At 44.7% G+C, this 24,095-nt stretch overlaps 2 protein-coding genes across 3 annotated transcripts; both read left to right on the top strand.

Moving 5' to 3' along the window:
* The first annotated feature begins 366 nt into the window (after positions 1 to 366).
* On the top strand, positions 367 to 3,030 carry si:ch1073-44g3.1 (uncharacterized protein LOC797133 homolog). Its single transcript, XM_062524958.1, has 2 exons — positions 367 to 617; positions 1,303 to 3,030. The coding sequence occupies exon 2, from the start codon at positions 1,306 to 1,308 to the stop codon at positions 1,996 to 1,998; it is 693 nt and encodes a 230-aa protein (XP_062380942.1). The 5' UTR covers positions 367 to 617; positions 1,303 to 1,305; the 3' UTR covers positions 1,999 to 3,030.
* A 310-nt stretch (positions 3,031 to 3,340) lies between these two features.
* nsd1a (nuclear receptor binding SET domain protein 1a) lies at positions 3,341 to 24,034 on the top strand. Of its 2 annotated transcripts, none has more exons than XM_062525017.1 (23): positions 3,341 to 3,419; positions 5,395 to 6,224; positions 6,461 to 6,602; positions 6,820 to 6,992; positions 7,558 to 9,451; positions 9,541 to 9,656; positions 9,863 to 10,175; positions 10,314 to 10,405; positions 10,585 to 10,642; positions 10,916 to 11,097; positions 12,153 to 12,284; positions 12,521 to 12,644; positions 14,079 to 14,279; positions 14,759 to 14,938; positions 15,380 to 15,536; positions 15,926 to 16,131; positions 16,728 to 16,840; positions 17,311 to 17,580; positions 18,146 to 18,262; positions 18,671 to 18,812; positions 18,944 to 19,050; positions 19,313 to 19,505; positions 19,988 to 24,034. In XM_062525017.1, exons 2-23 carry the CDS (start codon positions 5,412 to 5,414, stop codon positions 20,920 to 20,922), a joined length of 6,660 nt encoding a protein of 2,219 aa, XP_062381001.1. In that variant the 5' UTR covers positions 3,341 to 3,419; positions 5,395 to 5,411; the 3' UTR covers positions 20,923 to 24,034. The 2 variants fall into 2 exon arrangements, with proteins under 2 accessions (XP_062381001.1, XP_062381000.1); XM_062525016.1 differs by lacking the exon at positions 3,341 to 3,419 and adding an exon at positions 4,390 to 4,780.
* The last annotated feature ends 61 nt before the right edge of the window (positions 24,035 to 24,095 follow it).

Genomic DNA, 24,095 nt, shown 5'->3' with positions numbered 1-24,095 from the left:
ATTATTGGGCCTATTATTATCATTGTTATTATTAATATTATTATTATTAGACTATTGCATAACATAAACGTATGTATTAAGTCTACAACACATTACATTACAAAAATATCTTCCTCTCACAATTGACAAATATTACATGTTTATTCTAATCTCTTAAATAATTTAGAAGATAAAGTATCCAATGTGATTTGTGTTCGAATAATTTGCTTATTACCTAGCCTCAAGAGTATCAAGATATCTGAAGTGCCTTTGTCTGAATGGCGATACATGGTATTTTATTGTCCACGGAAGCCGATTACGTTTTCACTGGGCACCTAATCAAGAACAGACGAATTTCCTTGTAGAAACTTGCGCATGCGTACAGACCCATCGCACAATATCACATTTTTTTTGACGAAAATGGCTGCCTCTCAGATTTAAACCTCACTGCTACAGCAAAAAATATCCGCTATATAAACCATTCGAAGAGCAATCGGTTGTCGGAAAGCATTTTGGAGGTTTCAAGGATGTCGTAATGCAGGCATAAATAAGACTATGCTTTGGTTTCAAGGATGGAAGATATATCTGTTTCATATTTAACCCGTTGCATTCCATGATCCTATCTGCGTACCGTTGAGGTAAAGTAACGTTAATGTCTTTTTTGCAATTATATTTAAAGAAATGCACTATTGTTTGCATACAAATAGGATGTTTTGTATGCTTAACAATATGTTCCTAGTTTGGACAAGATGTGTTGGATGTAAATTGGCCGTGTGCATCATGGTGAAACAAAACATTTCCACTGACCGAGATTAGCTATGCACTGCCATTAGGCAATACACGCCTCTATCTTTTGCTCAGCTGAAAAGAGCGCTCTTATTTTTGAAAATACAATTGCAGAGAGATTTGGGGATAATGACAGATAAAGCAGCGGTCAACAACTGTACAGAGTCTGCCATTCGAACATGATTCCGACCGCACGAGCAGCCATTAACTTAATACCCAGATGCGGTTTCGCCGATACATTTCTTCAGTGTTAGAAAAGAGCATGACTTGGCATGCTAGTAAGGAAACTGCAACGATCAACGTGTTCAATGCTGGTTAAATTTAGTTAAGTGTTATGTTAATTTAATGAGTCCTGTCGGGAGGGGGAAGTGATGTCAGAATAGTGGCATGCATAGGCGCCAAAGTAAAGTCCCCCTGTACACTAGCATAATGAATGAGCTGCTATTTCACATGCAGATTTGACTTAACACTGTTGTCAGCTAAAGAAATGTTCCATTTAATCCTCATTCATTCTGTATTTCACTTGTGCCTCTGTAGAAAATGATGCACCAAGTTGCCAACAACAACGACTACGGTCTGGGTGGTCTGTCTGAGGAGGGCCAGCACTCTGCTAGCCATTTTGAACTGTGCAGCTCACAGACCAAACAGTTCTACCCCTCTGTCCCACCGCCCTCGACCGCCTTGCAATTGCCCCTCAGCAACCTGCCCCCACTGCCCCAGAGCATGCTCAAGCCCATGTCATGCCAAATGCAGGACAACCCCAACGACTTCCACCCGCAGTCGGTGAGGATGAGGAGCAGCAACGAGGCACCGGAGGGGTCCAAGAAGAAGAAGGGCCTGGGCAAGTCTGGCCGGCGGGGGAGGCCCTCGGGCACCACCAAGTCCGCAGGCTACCGCACGAGCACCGGGCGACCGCCAGGCACGACCAGGGCGGCCGGCTTCAAGACCAGCCCGGGGAGGCCACTCGGCACCACCAAAGCCGCGGGCTACAAGGTCAGCCCGGGACGCCCCCCTGGGAGTATTAAGACACTGGCCCGGCTCAATAAACTAGAGTACGGTACGAGCAACGGTGCACCTTTCCCCTACGCCATGATGCAGAAGAGAGCACTGAGCGACGCAGCTGTCAAAGAGAAAGACAATAACGACCAGAGATGCGCACAGGTCTTTGAGCTCGAGTCCGGGTCGAGTTTGAAGACCCTGAGCTCGAGTCCGAGTCAAGTGTCAAGCCTCTGAGAGATGAGTCTGAGTTGAGTCTTAAAAGTGTTTGATAACAAAGCCTGAGTTGAGTCTTGAAGTTTTTTTCTATTTATTCAGAACGAGGGAAGGATAGAGGAGGAGGAGGAGGAGAGGTTAAGTGGGAGCACATGTCCAAAGTGCTGGTGTTGAGAGTGTCTTTGAGATACTTGTACATCCAAAATGTGCAGAGTCAGAAAGGACTGCTTTTTGATACCTACACTAACACTATGTATGCCTCATTGTAATATCATTACGGTCCTTTTGTCTATCCTTATCCAAAGAACATAACCATGCCCTATTATCTCAACATGTATGTTATATTGCTGTACAAATGTGCATGATGGTAGCCTTGTCAAACAAATAACTCACTTTTTCAGAACATGATACTGGTAAGTAATTTCGGTTCACTTGATGTCACTCCAAATGACTGAAATGGGATGGATGCGTTCATGCTATTCTCCTTTTGTTAAGTCAGCCTACAGTATGCCTGCATACACTGTGCTGCCCCCACTGTTATCCACACCCTAAGGTACAGGTGATCCAGCCATCAGCTTCTGCAAGTCACAAGTTGCATTTGAATGGAACAATAAAACATTGACATATATTAATCTCTTCTTTTGTGTGTTTGTGACAGGTGTTGTTTTGTGATGTCCTTATATTACCCTATGCTTTGTATTGATTTGTATACAACCGTGGTTTGTTCTTAGTTGGGGATTGAAGGATTTTTTTTTTTTTTTTAAAGATGCAATTTTTAAAATGATGAACATATATTGGTTTGAAAGCAAAGATGGATGTTGAACAATGTTGTATTTCCAATAGTATGTAAATATGAATGTTTTGTCTAAGTTATACTCTGTGATTTGGTCTGTGCAGTGTACTTACAATCTACTGTTGATCAAACCCAGTATGGCAAATGTGTGACTTCACTTTTGGTTCATTCTCTTTTTTATCTTATGATCAAACTGCTAAATGTGTCATGACACAAATACATATGAATAGCCAATAATAAATATCACTCAAATAATCTAACCTGTGTGGACCAGTTTATATATGTTATTATTTTATTTCCACTTTCTTTTTTTTTCTTGCTTTAATGAAATCATTTAAAAATAAGGGCTTTTGATTCGCCCATATTCAGTGGCCATTCTTTGGATGCACTGTGAAATAGCATCCATATAATGAAACGTTTCACAATTCTTTGATATTAAAAATGGTAATTAACGTTCACGATCTACAGTTGAATCGAAATGGCAGAGAATTGAGAACATCTCCATAATAATGAAGGTGTAGAGTCTTCATAACGCAGCTTGAAGAGGGCAGCCTGTGATACCTGTTTATACTGAGCCGGCCTGTCAGGATAGAGGGAAATTACAGCAAACGACCACAAGAATTCTATCTCAAATGCTGACCAATTCGAGGTAATATCGTAACAGCACTCATTTACAGACAAGGCCTGCAGAAAAAACTGATATGATATTCGTTCGCCGTCGACCTATATTGTGCGATAATGTGCTTTCATAGAAGAAAGGCCTACGTCCGCAGGTTTGGACTAGTTCATGGGGGTTAATTCCTATTAGGGTCGATCGAAAATAAGAAAAACATTATTTGTTGCGTATGACAAGTTATATGAGTTCATGTGTTCATTTCCAAGTTGGCTGATTTTTTTACGACAAGCCCTATTTAATAGTTCGCTGTATAATATTCGAGGATGAGATGTCCTCTTTATGTTTAAGGGATTGATGCTATTTCCTGTTAGGCTACACGCTTCCCCCTAGTGAAACAAGTCCCTTTTAAACGTTCTAACCTTCCAAACAAAGGATCGCGCCTGATTTAAAGTGTGGCTTTGTTGTTAACTTTGAACATACAGATGATACGATCAATTCGTTTAAATCAACCAATATATTCGAATTTATTTTTATTTGCCAGTGTTGACATGCAGTTCACATGATTTGAGCATGTCGTGGCCTGTAAATGGAGACCGGTTAATGTATTCCATTTACAGTCCGATTTTAACAGCACGCACTTCCAAAATATTACATACATCGAATCATGTTCCATGATTCATTGTGTCTAGAATGTCAGACAAGAGTGTGTGTTCAAACTTAAGTGTTTTTTATTTCATAGCGTGCACGGATGCCTAAAATGGAGGAAGTTACGCCTTTGTTAGGGTAAGGAAACAAATGGCGTTATGGTTAACTGCAGTGGGGCAGAGTAATGCTGCTCCTATAATTTGCGGATTGCTGACCAATGTCTTGCACAGATGTTTTTATAGCAACAGAAGGAACAGCAATCGTGTTTTCCCTTCACATATAATTTACGCTATACCTGAGTTTCTGCCGGGGCATAAGGCTGTTAAGCACCCCAATGTGCACACAGACTGGGGGTTGGGTGGCTGTGCCGATTGGTCGCTCACCAGCACAGTCAGTCAGGGCTTGTTTTAACATAACCAGGGGCATTCGGCAGCAAGCAAACAATCATGTATTCAAAATGAATCTGGGGCTGATTGAAGCTTGCGTGAAGGACATTTACTTTTGCAACATATAGACACTTCGCTGAAATGAGAGGCATCTCGAGAATTTTGTCACTGGATGATTTTTTTTATTTTTGAAGGGACCGCCGCCGATGAGGCGAGAGGGGAAAGAATGAGTGCCGAGCCTGGGCCTACTAGAGTTGGTACTGGGATTTTGCAGATCCGCTTTCACAAATTGAAAAAAACAAACGCTACATATCGTAATTTGAAATGCTCTCGAGTGGTTTTGTTGTGACCGACCCTTAAATGGTAAGATTCCGGCGACTTTTTATATTCTAGTGGTATTAGCTGTATTTCCTATCGTCCTTTCATATAGGGGTGACTAGCGAGCTGTCGGTTTGTCTGCATATGGGAACTAGCAGCAGCTTTAGTGTTGATGGCACGGTGTAGCTTGAAGACTCAACCTCACTGTTTAGATCATTGATATTTTTAAGAGCCATCGACAGGTGAACAATTGTTACGGAAATAAGTTACACGTCAAAGCGATGTTTATACTGCATGGATTCGCTGCATGACGGTATTTTTAGGTAAATCTGTCTGCCACACTGTCTTGACGGCCTGGCCAGAGGTTGCCAGTCCATGTCGGCTAATTAGGCTACGCCTGAGCACGGTCGTGGCTGGTTTTGGTCGAAAACGTTTCTTTGTCAACCTGTTCCTGACAAATCGTGTATTTGTAAGTGTCACAAAGGGGTTTGGAGCCATTTACCGCAGGTAGCACGCCATAACAAAAGTAGCATAGGCTGTTTTGTTAATGATCTGAGGCATCTACACAGGCTCTTGTGGCTTTATTATCGTATTAGTCCTCTTGCAGTTCCTGATCTAACCCTGTCTGCAAGTTATTCTCTCTCTCTGTGTTATTACAGGATGGAGTCATGACAACATGAATCAATCCTGTAAAGTGGCAGTGAGGGATGGCTCTCCCTGTCATTCCACCTCGCAGGAACTCCACACCTCGGGTGGACACTTCAAGAGTGGGACAGGCCGCTCACCTGCTGTGCTGTCGAAGACGGCCTTCAAGCAGACGTCGCAGTATCCATACAATCAGCAGAAAAACCCTTCCTCCTGCTACAGTCCTCTGAGACGCCTACAGGACCTCACAACCATGGTGAACAGGCCTGACCTGAGTTTGCAGGAAAAGGACTTCCATGGCCGCAATCACTTGCACAGGCACAGTCCCTTGGGTGCCACTGACTTTGGGAGCGGACTCGTTCACTCACCCCTGTCTCCCAGTAACAGTGATACAAATCCACGGGAGCTGGATAAGAATGGTTTTTCACCTCTAAGCTCGGACAGCTTAGAACACTCTCCCCCTATTCCAAATGGCTACTTGCATTTCGAGTCTACCTTATTTGACAGCAAGGATGAAGACGACGAAGATGATGATGACTATGAGCAAAGCAACGGTGAAGTCAGCGTGGTGTCGCTGTCCAACAAGTGTAAAAAAAGAGACTTCCCTGAAGTGTGCTATAGCTCAAGCACATACAAACACGAACCTGTTGTGTCCAGTCTGGTCCCTAAAAACATACCTGAACCGGACCCTGCTATAATGTCCCATGGCCTTGATGATGTCAACATGGTGGATTTGGACAGTATGGATGAGTTCTCTGACAGTGACTGTGACCTGCCCAGTACTGAGAACATGGCATCCTGGGTCGGGTCATCTCAGTTCTCGCCCAATGGTTCCTATTCAAACGTAAGCCTTTTATTTATTTACACATTTTTTTTGTCTCTCTTTTGCACTTTTCACTGATGATCTTGCTCATATTGCTAACCTTGTTTATTTTTAGCACATCAATAGAAAAACAAAACAAAGAAACAAAGGGCTCATCTTTCCCACCTCTTGATGCTTGCTCACATGTTTTTTTTTATAATAATGCTGGTAGTGTTCAGTGTTTTACTGGTCCTATGCATCTTGTTTATTTATTTTAGTCAAGTAGTCCGAAGAAGAAGCCGCTGCCTGGAATAAAGTATGTTGAGGGTGACGTTGTTTGGGCCAAGTTCAACCGGAGACCCTGGTGGCCCTGCCAAGTAACCTGTGACTCCCCGAACGGAATCCACACACGAATGAAAGGTTATTATACTGTAGCGCACTAGTAACAGTGATCATTAACTTTGTGGGCCAGTATTACGAGAAGAATGGCCACAAATGAACACCTGCTATGAATAGACACAGTATGTTTAATGATTCTTGCTTAAATTGACCTATTGATCGTTCTGTGGTGTTGTTGTTGCAGTAATGTGTCCACAGTGGTCTATCTCTAAACTAAACTGTCTCTTTGGTTTGTCAGAACCCAGCCGGCGGCCCTGCCGGCTCTATTTCCTCAAGACTTTCGGAGAGGTTGTGGACAGGGCCTGGGTCCCCGGCAAAGCCACGTATCCCTTTGAGGGGGGGCATCAGTTTGAGAATCTCCCAGTGCTCAGACGAAGAGGGAGGCAGAAGGAGAAAGACTACAAATACACGGTAAGACATAGGTGGTCACCAGATGCTCTTTTCGCACTGTGTTTTGCATACATGTGAAAGGGTCTTTGTCTAAATTGAGTTTGAGTCTTGGAGGAAAATAGCTTCTTTTGGAAAAGGACGAGTTGTTGTTGGGAGATTATTCTGAAGCATCTGTCAATTTTATTTTCTCCATTTTAAATCTTTTGGTTCGGCTGTAGTGCTATAGAGTTAGTAGTGAAGTACAGACAATAGATAGCGCAGCCACAGAGCAAGGTTAAGGATGTACGAGGAGATATAAATTCAAATACCGGCTTTGAAGTAAATCTGCAAGCACATCATAAACAGAGTGCATTATTCAGTGAACAAGGTAAATGTTAAGTGCTTTGAGATTGAGTTGTGACACAATCATGGTGACGTCTGGACGCCTGGACCGCCTTCCTTGTCCCACTGTACTGGTCACTGACTGTGCGTAATGTTCATAAATTGATGGACAGTTCATGCTTTTCTTTGTGGTATCAGAGAGAGAATTAGCATCATCCAGTGTTTACAGTGTTTACATCCGCTGCATCCTCTTACCCTTCTGCAGATACCCAAACGCCTCATGGACTCGTGGAAAGCCAGCGTGAGGGAAGCTGAGGCCCACCTCCCGGCGGCCCCGAAGAACGGCTTGCTCGCGACCTCCGCGTGGGAGAGGGACGTCTCCACGCCTGTGGCGGACGAGAGGGCGTCGGACTCGCCCTCCTGCTCCGCGGTTTTCCCCGCGGCCTCCCCTCTAAGCCCCCTGTTCTCCAACGGAAATGACCAACCCATGAGGAGCCCGCCGCTGGCGAGAGAAAGCAGGAAAAAAACTCCCAGTAAAAAGAAAATTGCCACGTTGTATAAATCCTTTACCAACATCAAGGAAACGCCGAAGACGTTGTCGAGCTGCACAGAGGACAAAACGGAGGTCTTTGATAATCCCACGGTGTCAGATTTGCCCAAGAAAGATAGCAGAGATTGTTATTTTGATATCGATACAGTACCCAAAATTCTATGCCCCAAACGCTCTGAGGAAGAGCAGCAGCAGCAGCAGCAGCAGCCGGTGGCCAAGAAGGTTCTGGGGAAAGACGTGAAGCCGGTGACCCCCATAGCGAAAAAGACGGGCAAAGACAAGCGAGAGAGGAACTCCAAGAGTATATCGTCCGTCGTGGCAGACTTGGCCATCAAACAGCTGGCCAACAAGGAGCGCGCGGCGAACCTGGCGCTCCAGAAGAAGAAGGTGAGCAACGCGTCGTCCGGTTCCCCGGACAGCGTGGTGAACCTGCACTCGCACCACCTGCCGGCCAGCAGCGGCCTGATGACGCGAGCGCTGCGGGCCAGCGAGGAGAGCGAGGAGGCGCGGTCCGCCCTGGCGGAGGAGGGCCTCTCGCCCCATCAGGACCTGGCGGACATCTTGGAGCGGCGCTGGCAGTCCAAGCTGGTGCCCGACGCCGACTCCGAGTCGGCCCGCTTGACCTTCTCCCCGCCCGCCCGCAGCCCTCCGACGTCCCCGTTCCGCAAGTTCGCGAGCGGCAAGCCGGACAAGAACCACGTCTGCAACGGAGCCGTGGTCAAGTCGGATGCCTCCACTGACCATCTCTCTGTGGGCTCCGTTCAAGTGAAGCAGGAGAGCGTCATGTCAGACATATCCTCCACCTCCTTCCCATCCCCATGCCTGTCGCCCTCGGAGTCCCCGGTGGACGGCAGAGACCTGTCGGTCAAGTCGCCGCCGAAGGATGAGGGCGAGTCGGGCAAGTCTTCCGGTTACCACTTCAGCACCTTCCTGATGCTACTGAAGGACCTGCACGACACTAGAGAGAAGGAGGGCAAGCCGCTCACCTTGCCGGCGCCTCCCTCGTCCTCGCTCATCAAGGAGGAGCCGTCCCTCATCCCCGGGGCGTCGGACGAGCCGTCGGAGGGCGGCCTCCGCGAGACGGCGGACTCCTCGACCTCCTCCTCCACCGTCGCCGCCGCCACGCACGGGACCAAAGCGCAGAACGGCAAGTGCGTGAAGTCGCCGCCGACGCCAAAGGCCTCCCACGCCAGACCTAGCAAGACAAAGTCGAAGGCCGGCACGAAAAAGGACGCGCCGCGAAATGAAGGAAAGAATGTTCCGGCGGCGTCCCACACAGCACTCTTTAGCAAAACACTGAACACACAGAAGCAACAGCAGCAGCAGCAGCAGCACTCGTCCACGGCGGATTTGGATGCACTTGAAATGGGATTGCCACCTCCGGAGGACCTCCCCAGTTCCTACACTTTCCCCAAATTCGCTCCCAAGAAGCGGTGGCAGACGTTCGAATCGGGCACCACCGGGGATGGTGCCAAGTTCAAGGAGGGTGATCAGGGTCATTCGGCACAGCAAAACTCCGCAAAAGTGCCCTCAGAGTTTAATGGACTCTTCAAAGACAGCCACCATAGCAACCAAGACACAGATGTGGGTGAAAAGAAAGAAGGCTCAGGTAAGGTTCGCATTTGTTTTAAAGCTAAGGGCTGTTGTTTTGTATTTTGTATCAAGGTGAAAACAAGGTGAACATTTTGTTGTGTGCAGAACACAACAAGAGGCTCCGGAAACCCAGTAAACGACTTCTGGAGTGGAACGAGGATTATGAACAGATTTTCTGCCCAAAGAAGAAAACAAAGAAAACCTTAGAGACACTTAGATTGGTAATATGACTACATGACTATGCTTTCTTTTCTTGTAATATCACAAGCAAATGAATTTGTTAATGACTTTATTCATAAATACACACGCATAAATACATACAATACTTCAAGCTAAAATACATAGAAAGCTGTTTGAAATCAACTCCCATGCCAACGTTGTATGTTAGCGTGTTAGTTAGCATACCTGCTGTGTTTTTTTCTTGTAGGGAATTGGCTCAAGCGACACAAGTGGAGGGTCCCCAGAAGAGGTTACTCCTCAACACCCACGGCCAGCAGGAGACAAACAGATGTCCCCGGATGGAGAGAAGTCTAAGACTTCCTCTGCATCTGAACATTACCACCATCATCATCATCATCATCATCATCATCCTCCTTCTTCCCCTCCTCATCTTCAACCTGTTCATCAGCAACACCAGCCAGCCGACGGAACAGTCTCGGGCGTGGACTCCTCAAACCCTCCTCAGGAGGCTCCATCACTCAGCATAGCAGAAGGAGATACTCCGGGGCACGCAGACACATGTAAGTCTGTTTTAGTCTGTGTGCGGTTGTGTTTAAATGAGTGGAACAGCTTGTGATGAAAGGTTCTTATTATTTATTTTCTCGTTTATTGAGTGAGCGATGTGTTGATTAAGTGTGGGCGACTTTCTTTTTTTTTAGCTTTCTCAGAAAGAAAGAGACCAAGGAAGCCTTCTCACAAAGTTCTAGAATGCGTCATTGAGGAGGAGCTCAACAGAAACCTGAAGAAGAAGGTAAGGGGGGAAAAAAAAGTAATTTTGGTGGAAGTCTGTCAAGGACATGGTTTGAATGAAAAGCCCAGGTCTTGGCTGTTGGGTTTAAATGCAATTTTAGTGTGCTGAACATTATCCCTTTGCATAGCTCCTAAAGTAGGTCATCTATGTAACCCAAGTTTTTTCCTTATTATTTTCAGAAGCCTATGAAGAAAGAACTACCAGTACCCACGCTGCCAAGCCCTTCTCCCTCAGCAGGTGAGGAGAGATGCATTGAAGCCCCCCCCCCCCCCCCTCAACATTCCAACATTTTTAGCAGAAAATAAAATAACAATTTTTTTTCTTCACTTTGGTTCGAGCATACTATTTTGTCCGCCCATCCACATATTATGTCTTTGCTTTCAGCATTCAAGTCTGGAGCAGGCGTGCATGTGCCGAATTTACACCATGTTAGGGTTGAACCTCTTCCTAGGCGGTACGTACGGCTGTTTGGATTAACGGCCAAATGACTCCTTTGTTTCCCATCCGCAGCAATGTGCCCACCATCAGAGAGCGAAGCAAGCAATGATGCAGGACCTATGACCTCCTCACCTGTCCAGCAGCAGTCTCCATTGGCCCCAATCAGTGTTAAAGAAGGAGAGGATGGAAGCCTGGATAGGACAAAAGAGGAGGCTGAGACCAGTGTGAATGGAGATGAGCCTTCACAGTCAGAGGTGAGGCGGGGACAGGGCGGCTGGACTTTGGTCTGTGGTTGGTTACTGTGACAGGTTTATATTTAGCTGATATCAAGAGTAGTTTTTTTATGTGCAGGCTATTTTAAGGACATTACACGACATACAAGTCCACACGTGCTTGTAAATAAATTATTACACTGTCTGTGCATATTGCAGATGGCAGATTTCACTGTTTCACTGTTTGTAAACCATTGTTTCTAAACTGTATATTATGAGACTAAAAAATGAACTTGGGTAACCTAATGGTATACTGACCCACTTTTTTAAATGACCTTGCACTCATCCAAGGTTGTGTAGCCAGCCATTGCAATTCAGAGTGTCATATTCGGGAGTTTGTTTATGATGTTGGACATGGTCATTTTCCAATCTCGTTATAGGGTTCAGTATGTTAATCATATGGGATTATAGGTTATAGACATATTTTAGACATGTTTATGTTCAATTTTGAGTTCACAAATTCATTCAAATATTTTCATTTTGCTTGATAATACAGTGTCATGCCACAGATGTGGCTTTGTCTGATCTGACTCTATAGCTGTTTGTTTTTTGAGAATCACACAAAGAACTCCTAACATTTAGATGTGTGGCTGTTTGCCTACAGGCAAGGGGTCTGAGACTGAGTGGTTGTGATATCTGAGATAGTGGGGCCTGCTGTGGTCAAGACACTTCTCATTTGTACATAAGTTTCACATTTCTATGCGGCTGGAGTTAGTATCTAACCATTATAAGTTAACGTTAAGTTAACGTTGAGGTAACGATAGCTGTGAACTGAATGTGTACAGTAATTTCCTGTGTATTAGCTTCATTGTGTATAAGCCTGCAGGACAGCGTTGTATGCCAGTTAAAACAAACAAAAGCATATTAATACCATATTAACTGCACCTGTGTATTAACCTCATGGCTGAAGAAATGTAGCAAAATCAATGTGTAAGCCCTGGCTGATAGTTGGGAAATGACGGTAAATGTTTGAAATGTTCTGTATGAGAATGCAACTAGCACCATTAATAACATTCTACATCATCCCCACTGTCCAGTCCATGGTCTCATGTCATGATGGAAGCCTGTCCTCGCCCCATGATTTGCTGCCCAATGATTTGGGCTTGTCAGGCAAGAAGCCCTATATGGAGAAAGGGGGTGCAGCCTCTCTGAAGGAGAATGTGTGTCAGGTGAGGAGCTGTGATTTTGTGCTGTCAACTCTCCTGTTGCGAACAAATGCACCTCTTGGTTTTGTGTGGTACCACTTAATTAAAGAATATCTGGTTTCATTGAATTCTACATAGAATTTTAGAACCTCGAAGTGTTTCGGAATAGAATTTTGTGTTAGAATGTTCAAAGTGAGATGCGAGAGTGAGATGTTATGCTAGCAGTCTGCTAACTGTGCTGGGCTCTCCTCCATTGTCAGGTGTGTGAGAAGACCGGGGAGCTACTTCTGTGTGAGGGCCAGTGCTGTGGAGCCTTCCATGTCCAGTGCATCGGCCTCACGGAAACCCCCAAAGGAAAGTTTGTCTGCAAGGAGTGTACCACAGGTGTGTTCTCTGTCTGTCTGTCTGTCTGTCTGTCTGTCTCTCTGTCTCTTCCTTCTTTCGGTCTGTCACCGCTATCTATTGAATCTCTGGGCTGTTGTCAGGTGCTACTGTTTTGGGGCTCTAGCAGCTAAACCTTCCAGAAGAGCCAGAACAGTCTCTAGCTGTAGACTCTAGCTGTATTCGTCGTTTTGCTAGTTAAATAGAGACATGTATGCATTGTGAGACTCATGAGAGCCATGCATAAAGTTATAACGGTCATGGCTGAATATTGTCCGTACCTTTACGGATGATTGAAAGCATGTTAAAGGTGTAGCTATCAGATCCTCTCCAATCAACCTGGTGTTCAGCGGTGCAAACAAAAAGTGAGGGATATCTGGCTTTCGGGTGAAATTGGATGTTTCAGTACTACTGAAACAATGTTGTTCACTTTTAGAGAAGATCACATTAAGTTCACCTGACAAGGTTATAGTGGATTTTAGGTCCATCCTGAAATTTCACCCGAAAGCCGAACATCCCTGACTTTTTGTGAGTAGTATATCATTAAGAAGTTAAAGGTGCGTGGGACTGTAGCCAACTTCACTGGATGTTGCTGCAAGGGGAAAATTGATCCCAGATTGAACAGAAGGATCGTGCAAATGGGAAGACAAAGAGTCAAATAAACTTCCTAGGTGAACTTCAAAGTCAAGGTACTTCAGTTTCTGATTGTACCATCTATCACTTTTTGGACAACATTGGGCTCCTTGGAACAAGATAAAAAAAACTGGAATTGGCTGAATGGCATATTATCAAGTCACAAACCCTTCGGAAGAAACAGCCTTTAGACTAATGAGAAAAAGCTGGATAGCTTTTTGTCATCATCTCTATGTTCACAGAAGAAGAAAAAATGAATGTGACCAAGAAAAGAACACCGTGCCTATTTCAAAAATGGTTTCGGTGCTGCTTTGCTGCGTCTAGACTAGGGTGCCTTGAGTCTGTGTAGGACCACAAGCCATCGTGGAGTGAAACGTACTGTACAGCACAGCCTAGTTCACAAACTCCAGTCTCTCAGTTGCAGCCTTTGGCTCTTCCTACAGGATAATGACACAAACACACAGATAAAAGCATCTGAGAGTGGTCCAGACCTAAAAGACCTAAACATGAGATAAACAATGACGAATGCTGATTGGTCTTGTCAGTTTGATATCATTTAAAAGATAAAAGAAAAAATGTGGGTTTTTCTTTTTTTTGTGGAGAGGTACCAACGATTTTAGCCACAAGGTCTATATGTTGCCACATTTTCAGCGATCTTGCAATCTTGTTTTGAGATCTTTTGATTTTGGTTTATTATACTGTAGCCTTCCCGTCTAAACAATATTTCTCTGTGTGTGTGTGTGTGTGTGTGTGTGTGTGTGTGTGTCTGTGTGTTTGTGCACACTACTGACCGGTCCTCCTCAGGTGTGCACACCTGTTTCGTGTGCAAGACGGCGGGGCGGGACGTGAAGCGCTGCCAGATCCCGGTGTGCGGGAAGTTCTACCACATGGACTGCATCCTGAAGCACAGCCCCACCGTTCCCCAGATCCGCGGCTTCCGCTGCTCGCTGCACGTCTGCCTGGCCTGCTACATCACCAACCCCACCAACCCCAGCAGCTCCAAAGGTGGGTGCACAGAGACGAGAGAGGCCCTGCTTGACTCTTAACTCCTGTTATTCAGTTGAAGTTAAATCTGTTATTTATTGGCGACGTAGGCGTCTCGCAGGTGGTGATGTTTTCGATGCTCCACCACATCCAGATTTGAGGAAGTTAGAGAAGCGTCACCTTTGAATGAGGACATGATTGGATATGTTGGGATACTGGATACTGATATGTTGAGTACTGGAGTGTGATAAGCAGGATTCCCCCTAGAATTGGACCGCAGGAAAGAATAGTGATGGGATGTAGAATATTAGTATATATATGTATTTACATTTTTTTTATTGAGATCTTTTTGTGATCTACACCTCAGACTATTTCAGTTGTACACAAACAAACTTTATTCAGAATATAGGCACAGAATTCATTCAAAGTAGGATACATAGTCAGTGCAAATTAGCAGACCATAATATCTCTCTCTCTCTCTCTCTCCCCCCCTCCTACAGGCCGCCTGACCCGTTGTGTTCGCTGTCCTGTGGCGTACCACGCCAACGACTACTGCATGGCTGCTGGCTGCGTCCCGCTGGCCAATAACAGCTTCCTGTGCCCCAACCACTTCTCGGCACGCAAGGGCTGTCGCAACCATGAGCACATCAATGTCAGCTGGTGCTTCGTGTGCTCTGAGGGTCAGTTATTTGTTATTTTGACGTGATTATTTTATATATAAGATATGTGAGAAGTGTTAAAAAAGATAGAGCAGTATAAATTCATAAACACAACAAGCATGTACTGACATAATGACATTCAGATATTTTACTGACACATATTGGGCAAGCATCTCTGCTTTTATAATGGAATGCATTGAAAATGTGTTTTGTAATCACACAGAATAACAAAAATGAGCATACACTTATTTTACTTGCATTTTCTGATTTGAATGGCATAAGATATTAGCATATGGTTCTAATATTTGGGTCTTCTGTTTTCATCAGCTGACAACAAACTGAATTAGCCATCACTTGCTACATATTTAGCTACAGTATGGACAAAACTGTGTTGTATGCTTTGTGTAACATGCTGTGGTGTGAGTCGGGTCATTTAACCACTGTGTTGTGTTGTACATGCAGGAGGTAGTCTGCTATGCTGTGAATCGTGTCCTGCTGCCTTCCACCGCGAGTGTCTGAACATCGACATGCCCAAGGGGAGCTGGTTCTGCAATGATTGCCGGGCCGGGAAGAAGCCCCACTTCAAGGACATTCTGTGGGTCAAAGTGGGTCGGTACAGGTGAGGAATATTGGCATCTCTCAGACAAAAACAAGAGTCAGTCAATCACCAGTCAGTTAATGAACCTCTGCATCCAATGTCATTTTTCTAGCCATGGCAGAATTTTACATTCCTTCAGATAAGCGTTATTGCATTCCAATAATATCACATCACTAAGGAGTTATAAAGTAATATTGCATTACAAAGGAGATTCTCTTATTTTGTTTGGCCACAAAGACAGTGTTGGAGAGGATTGTGTTAACTCTCACGCTCCATGTACAGTATAAAAAACCTTTATCTCAAGTGAGAAGAGGTGCTACCAGATCGCAGCTGCTGCTGCTGAATTCTACACTGGCATTGCACCTTTTCTAGCCGCTCTGCTGACAATAATCTGACAATAATCTCATCAGATGGTGGCCGGCGGAGGTCAGTCAACCTCGGAATGTTCCGGAAAACATCCTGAAAATGAGGCACGACGTGGGCGAGTTTCCTGTGCATTTCTTCGGCTCCAAGGATTACGTGTGGACGTATCAGGCCCGGGTGTTCCCTTACATGGAGGGCGACGCCAACAACAAGGAGAAGATGGGAAAGGGTGCGGACGCCATCTACAAGAAAGGTAGGCGCTCTCTATGATCATGCTCATAGGTAAATGCAGGTGTGTTTGTGCAGCGTTGGAATCGCCATCTGATTAACAGGTTTTATTCTTAATCTGCGTTAATCTTAATTCTTAATTGTGTGGTTTGCGATGATGCTTTGGATAAGAGAGTCTAAGAGAGCTAAATACCAGGCCCTTTTTACCTGACCTATTGTCCGATTCACTCTGATTATTATGACATTAATTGTCATAAATTGCCATTTGAGTACTTAATAGGGCACAATTCCTTTAGCGTCCCAATGGGGCAAGTTTGTAGAGTCATTACTTGTTGACACAGGCATCCTGATGGACCTAATATGCACCGTTTTGGTCGCAACATGCTGCTGATTTATTTTTGGCTCTGAGCTCCAAAATTCTCCATCTGAAGTCATCGGGCCCGGGTGGGCTTGGGGCTCAGTGGGGAGAACATTGCTTCTATTTAGGGCAGTTATGGTGGTCATGTTGTGAATGTTATGGGCATCCATCCAAATTCTCTCTCTCTCTCTCTCTCTCTCTCTCTCTCTCTCTCTGCGTGTGTGTGTGTGTGTGTGTGTGTGGGCGGGGGGGTTCTACCACAGCTTTGCAGGAGGCAGCCGAAAGGTTCCGCGAGTTGCAGGCGGAGAAAGAGATGAGGCAATTGCAGGAGGACCGGAGGAATGACAAGAAACCGCCTCCCTACAGACACATAAAGGTACTGCCTCTGACATGCAGCACAGTCTCTACGTGTGGAGTAACCTGGTGTCGGCAGTGGCAGTGCTAATGGAAATGATTAATCTGTGGTGAAAGTGTGCATAAGATATACAACATGTGGATTCACATTTGTGGAAACGCCATGAATCACCCACGACTTTGTTTCTGTACTTTCGTTCTTAGCCATGTAATCTTAAAACGCAGTCTTTGTACAAATGTGAAAGCATGAATCATAGCCGTTTCATTTCTTTGTCAGTCATCTTTTTCCATATCTGTTGCACTTACGGTATTTATGTTTTTAAATTTGTTGTTAGAAGTGCTCTTAAAAGCTTAAATGTTTTATCATGTTATAAGTCGCTTTGGTTGAAAAGCATCAGCCAAATGTAATGTAATGTAGTGTAATGTAATGTATTGAATCTTGTAATCTCCGACAACTGAATACCCGGTTTGCTCCTCATCCGTTTCTCTCAGGTGAACAGGCCCATAGGTAAGGTCCAGATCATCACAGCTGACCTCTCCGAGATCCCCCGCTGCAACTGCAAGGCCACGGACGAGAACCCGTGTGGCATCGACTCGGAATGCATCAACCGCATGCTGATGTACGAGTGCAACCCGCAGGTGTGCGCGGCCAGCGAACGCTGCCAAAACCAGAGCTTCACCAAGAGACAGTATTGCGATGTGGAGATCTTCCGCACGCTTTCTCGTGGATGGGGCCTGCGCTGCGTAAACGACATCAAGAAGGTTGGTGCATGTTAGCATGACGTCAGCATAACAAGACAGCCATGTAGAATGCATGACCTGATCTCAAAAGCTATAATTAGTATTACCAGGTTTAATGCAAGATGACAAACATCAAAAGGTAGCATCCTGTGATGTTAGCATAACATTAGCATAAGAGAATTTAGCATAACAATATCAAAATGGTCAGGCGGTGGTTGCATAGCATTAGAATAATTTTCTCTTTTTTTCATTTTTGTGAGTAGGGGGTATTTTTGTCTTGCCCTGTTGGATGTTTCTTCAGGAAAATTAACAGGAGTAATCTGACCTCATGACCCCATTTTTCACTAGCCTTGACCTATTTTTCCAGGTCACATTCAAAATGCTCAATTCTATAGCCATGCATGTGTGTGGCGTGAATTGCTTGTCAGCCTATCAAGGATCAAGCATTTTACAGAACCAGATTTTATTTTGCTTGGTTGGAAATTAAATTCCATAAAACATGCAGATACTTTAGACTCGTCAGTCTTAGTTTCTCAACCCAAAGCCACATTTATTTTTCCAAACCACAATCATTTTTTTCCCCCAGGGGGCGTTTGTCAGCGAGTATGTGGGTGAAGTGATCGATGAGGAGGAATGCAGAGCTAGGATCAAACATGCCCAAGAAAACGACATCTGCAACTTCTACATGCTCACGTTGGACAAGGTAAGGGCAACGCAAGGAATCACCAGGCACTCTTTGCACACTCCCACTGATAAGACAGTGGCCTGGATGGAGAATGTTTCAAGATGTTTAGTTTCATTAGGGCCCGAGCACCGAGGTGCGGCCGCTGAAGCGGCTGCACCATAGGTGCAAGGCCCTATTGTTTTTGCTCAGATTACATTTCTACCGGGCCACGTTTGGCCTTTTTTCACCAACTTGGCATGCTCTAAAACTCTTGAAATTTGGCAGCTATGTTTTTATTTATTATTTAAGATTTAATTTATGACGCTCACGTTTCAGCCTCAATCTTACGTCCCTATTAAACCAGTAGTTGTTGCATGGGATTCTGACCCCCGACCCCCAGTTTCAGAAGGGGTTCGGTTACACTAACTCTCTCGGTCTCGTTACTAGGACCGAATCATCGACGCAGGACCCAAGGGGAACCAGGCCCGCTTCATGAATCATTGTTGCCAGCCCAACTGTGAGACACAGAAGTGGACGGTTAATGGTGATACCAGAGTGGGCCTGTTTGCCTTAGAAGACGTCCCAAAGGGTGAGTCAAAACCGCTTATTGTTGTTGTTGTTCTTGTTGTTTGCTAGAATAACAGGGCTATTGCCTTAAATGTTTGTTTAGTTCTCTTAGTTCCCTTTGTAATTTACTCAATTGTTGGTTTGTTTACGTAGGTGTGGAGCTCACCTTCAACTACAACCTTGAGTGTCTGGGGAATGGGAAGACGGTGTGCAAATGTGGAGCTCCAAACTGCAGTGGGTTTTTGGGAGTTCGACCAAAGGTCAGAATGGAAAGCTGATTCAATCATTCATTCATTCATTCATTCATTCATTCATTCATTCATTCATTCTACTCCTTATTTTCATTGAAGCCAAAATATTGTCGCTATGTTATTGCTCTTTTCATGTTAAACAGAGACTGAATGGCCATGCAACCTGTGAATTGGATTAGTGATGACATTGATTAATAACTCTGAAAGTACAAATGTAGATGCAAATGCTGACTTGTTTTTTTTTCTGCTATCTCTCTCTCTCTCTCTCCAGAACCAGCTCCCAGGAGAGGATAAGAAGAAGAAGAAGCTTCCAGTGAAACGTAAAAATAAGCTGGAGGTGACCAAGGAGCGTGAGGATGAATGTTTCTACTGTGGGGACAGCGGTCAGATCATCTCCTGCAAAAAGCCTGGTTGTCCAAAAGTCTATCACGCAGACTGCCTCAACCTCTCCAAGAGACCTGCAGGTGAGAGGGGAAGCCACAGCACTTAAACCACTTATCAAGATTTAGATAAGTCCACATCTCCACATCTCCTTTAGTGGAGATGTGGAGACTTGGTTTTGGCCGTTGAGAGACAGAATACAGTGGATGCACAACACAAATTAGAGACTAGATTTACATCTATTGTCACACTTGCACAATTGCTCACTCTTTGAGCTGACTAGTCTTTGAGGAATGAAATAACATTTGAGGTTCCAAGCGAGTCCGAGGCGATACCAAAAGGTGACGTTAATGCCGTTACACTTGTTTTCTTTAGCGTTGCTATGGCAGTAGGCTAGCTGATGGGGGTACTTAGTTGCAGTGGAAAACGAACACCCGGTACTAAAATCGAGTTGAGTCGAGCTAAGACCATGCAATGAAGGACGTCATGATACCATGCAATGAAGGACGTCATGACGTACCGTAGTGTTCCTGTTTATGTTTATCTGTTTGTTTGTTTCCTCTAGGCCGATGGGAGTGCCCGTGGCACCAGTGTGACGCGTGTGGGCAGGAGGCGGCGTCCTTCTGCGAGATGTGCCCCAGCTCGTTCTGCGGCCAGCACCGCGAGGGCATGCTCTTCATCTCCAAGCTGGACGGCCGGCTCTCCTGCAGCGAGCACGACCCCTGTGGGCCCGACCCGCTTGAGCCCGGCGAGATCCGCGGCGAGTTCATACCGGACCTGGCCACCGCCCGGGCTATCGCGGCCGGGCTGCCACTTCCCCTCCCGATGCCAGCTGGGGCTGTTGCCTCCGCCTCCACGGCTGCCACCCTCCCCTGCCCGCTCAAGATGGGCCAACCCGCCTTAACGCCCGCCACCTCCAAGCTCTTGCCTGGTCCTGCCAAGGGGGACCCCATAGCCCAGTATAGGACCCCTGGCAGGCCCTTCGTGACTCCTACAGCAGATGGGGTGCTTGTGTCTCCCTCCGCTGGCTCGGTCCCTGCGAGCCCCAAAGAGGTGAAGGAAGAGGAGCCAGAGGATGAGGGGGAGGTTATCGAGGGCGTGGTAGAGGGGGACGATGACGAAGAGGAGGAGGAAGAAGAAGAGGAGGAGGAGGAGGAGGAGGAAGAAGAAGAGGAGGAAGAGGAGGAGGAGGAGCTGGAGGTGATCGAAGACGAGGAGGAGCAGGACTACGAGGAGGTAGGCTTTGAGGATGGGGTGATCGAGGAGGCAGCCGAGGACGAGGAAGATGAGGAAGAGGAGGAGGAGGAGGATTGTGAGGACCCCTTCGAGGATGACTGGGAAGAGGGGGAGTGTGTGGATGGGGACGGAGACGCAGACGGAGACGGAGACGTGGACGCGGACGCGTCTGCGGATGAGGACTTCGATGACTCGGCGGACCTTGGGGACGTGGAGAGGCTGGAGCAGAAGGAGTGGGAGCGAGTGATGGGTGGAGAGAAGTGAACGCCTCCACTCCCCTCTCCCCTTTAACTCCGCCTCCACTCTCCTCTCCCCTTTAGCTGTCAGATATCCCCACTCCGCGACTGCAGGGGGAGGTGTGTGGGGGGGGGGGGGTGGTTGCTGTTCTTGAGGTCAAACTGCTGGGCAAAACGTTCCCTCAATGTTCCCGGGGAGGCAGCCAGCCGAAGAAGAGAACGTGGAGCGAACACTTATGGCGTGTCTGCGGACGAACGCACAAAGGTGTTTGTGTTTTTTTTTTGTTTTGTTTTTTTTTCAGCTGTTTTTGTTGTTGTTGTTGTTGTTGTTGTTGTTGTTTTTCAGGTCTACTGGTACCACCATGCCTTCTCAACTCAAATCCACTTGGAAAATCCAGGCAAGGGATTGGAACTGGTGCTATAGGGCTGTGACTTCAGTTCTGACGTCCTTCAGTTGTTTTTTTTGTTCATAGGTCTGGTGCTTTTTTCATGTTTCACGTTTTTGTTTTGTTTTGTTTCCTTCTTCGATCTGTTTACATTCTCTCTTGAAGAACAACAGCGCATTTTGAAAGGTGTCATTGCAGGAAACACCCCACCGTAACACAAAAACGCACTGTTTTTATTATACACAAAAATCATTGGTGTTCATTGATACTACATAATCTCTCTTATACATCTATACAGACGTGGCCATTTAAAAAAAAAAAAAAAAGGTATCTGTGAATAAGCCCCACATTTTGTACATCATGTTAATAAGGATTATGGGTCACTGGGATTTTTAAGATTTTGATTCCAGAAATATTGTATTACTTGGTCATATTACCACCTGCCCCCTTCAGAAATTGAGAAACTGTACCCTCCATTGTGAACTGTGCGGTTGCACTTTATTGTTGAAATTCAGTGCTTTACCTAAAACACAAGGGAGGTGAGAACATTCCATGGCTTAATGTCTCCCTGTTACCTCAGTTGCATGCCTGTAGATGGTTTAGGTTTTTCTTGTTTTTCTGTTAATGATCATTAATGATCATGGATGTTTCACCGTTGCTCCAAACAGTAGTGCAAAAAGACGGAAGATCAAGGTGGCAAGGCATACATGCTTTGACTATTTTCAGTCACCAGATGCCATTGAGAAAGAGGGGAAAAAAACATTTGAAAAACTAAAGTCGTTTAAATATTTACTTTTGAACCATTGTTTTTATCTAAAGAGTAGATGAGCAGTGTGCTTTGTACCTGTTTAGGTTTGTAAACCCCCCCCCCCCCCCCTCTTGTCAGGAATGTCTTGGTCTTCACTGATAACTTGATGCAGATTCTTACCCTATCTTCGAAAGTGTAACCTTTTAAAACCAAAGGTTGTGGTGTTTGGCCAATGCCTAGCTCTAGACTTCATGCAGATGGAATGGAGGATGAGTTGACCTAAAAGAGCGTTCTATTGCCAGACTCCAGCGCTTGTATGTTTTCCTGTACTCACCAAAAGAATGGGAACATTTTAGAAGGTGCAATTTACATCCTTTGTAAAATTGCTTTGAATTTTTTTACCCTCATGAAAAAAAAAGAGAAAAATAGCTGCCATTTGTAAAATGAGCATAAAAGGAGGATTTTACTGCCTTGTTATTTGACCCTTGGATACCTGGTTTGTTTTAAATTGGTCTTTTAATGCACTAAATATTTATAATTTAATGTAATTATTTGGAGGAGGTAATTTGATTGGAATTACTAATTTGCCTACACAATTCTGTTCCCTGTAAAGTCTCGAAATGGAGCCTTAAGAATGTGGTTTACTTCATCACTATAAAGGTGTGACTTTTCTAAAATAGTATTTTAGTCAGTTTGAAAGGTGTGATTGAGTTATTGTGAGAGGGATTTATTCCCGTTAAGTAGAATTTCATTCTTGGTATATACAACTCCCCTAATATTAAACCTAGACATCAAAGCACAGACAATGGAACGACATTGACCTTTTTTTTTTTTTTTTTGTCAAACTCTTTTTAAAATCTTTTTTGATCTTGTCATTTCAAACAATACCCTACTTAAGTGAGAAATGAGAAAGGCTTAGTATGTTTTTTTGTGATTCACTTGGAATGTTGTTTAAGCTATCCAAAGTTGCTCTCCCATGACAACTATATAGAACTGAATAATAATAATAATAATAAAAAACCTGAAGCAATCTCTACACATGTCTCAGAATACCATTATGTGGATGATGAGCTTCTTGTAGTCCACAGTTTAATATATCAAGATTAAGTACATTTTAATAAGAGAAATACAAATAACTTTTATTGAAGACCAAATTTGCTCTGATTTTGATGAGGATGACATTTGTTATTATTATTTTACCAATATCTCTCCAAGCCAGCATACTCCAGCAGAACTTTTGTTGGGCGGGCCCATCCGTGTTTATTGAGGCAGTAACTTGTGCTTATGTTCTACCCAGGGACAAGGAATATGTGGAAAGAGTTATTCATAACAGATACGATGCAATACAAAAGAACATTAGTGACTTTTTATGCCTTTTGCTCTATTCAAAAGTGAATAAAAAAATTAAACAAAAAGCTAAAGAACAATTGGGAAAGACATCAGCCATGTGCTCCCCCCTCAGTTGACATTTGAAATAAACATGTTTTGGGTTCCAGTCACTTAGGCCTACCTTATGTTATGTTTCTGATGTGTTTTTCTTTTGCAAGTTTTGGGTGCCTATGGGCCTTACAATCAATCCCTTCACTTTTTTGTTGTTGTTTTGGGTGAGCCTAAAACAAGTTAGTGTAGTTTTTTCTTTCAAGTATCTTCCCACTGGCACCTCACCTGTCCTGAAAGCTCTCCTCCGTTTTGTCATATATGAAATATGAACAAACTTTTTTTCTTTCCTACTTTTATTGTCCCTTTATATTTATGTAACTTGTATTACTTTTTTCCTGCAGATTTGTTTTGACCCTTCTTGTGTATGTGATACGTCAGCTGCTGTATCTCAGCATTCTTCTGCCCTTTCTCCTGAACGAAAGAAAAAATGTTCTCATTTTCTCCAGGGTTATTTTGGGAGGGGATGGGGGGATTCGCTGCCATGTGAGAAGACCCATGAACTGAACTGAACTGTACTGTACTCCCCCTGTGTATAATAAATATTATAAGTAAAGTTTTACAATAGACACTACCACCTCTGTTGTTTTGTTGGTGTGTTGTTGGGGGGAGGGTTATGCTGCAGAATTC

The sequence above is a fragment of the Sardina pilchardus genome, chromosome 21 (assembly GCF_963854185.1).
Source record: "Sardina pilchardus chromosome 21, fSarPil1.1, whole genome shotgun sequence".
NCBI classification, from domain to species: domain Eukaryota; kingdom Metazoa; phylum Chordata; class Actinopteri; order Clupeiformes; family Clupeidae; genus Sardina; species Sardina pilchardus.
This window is presented reverse-complemented; position numbering and strand designations above follow the sequence as displayed.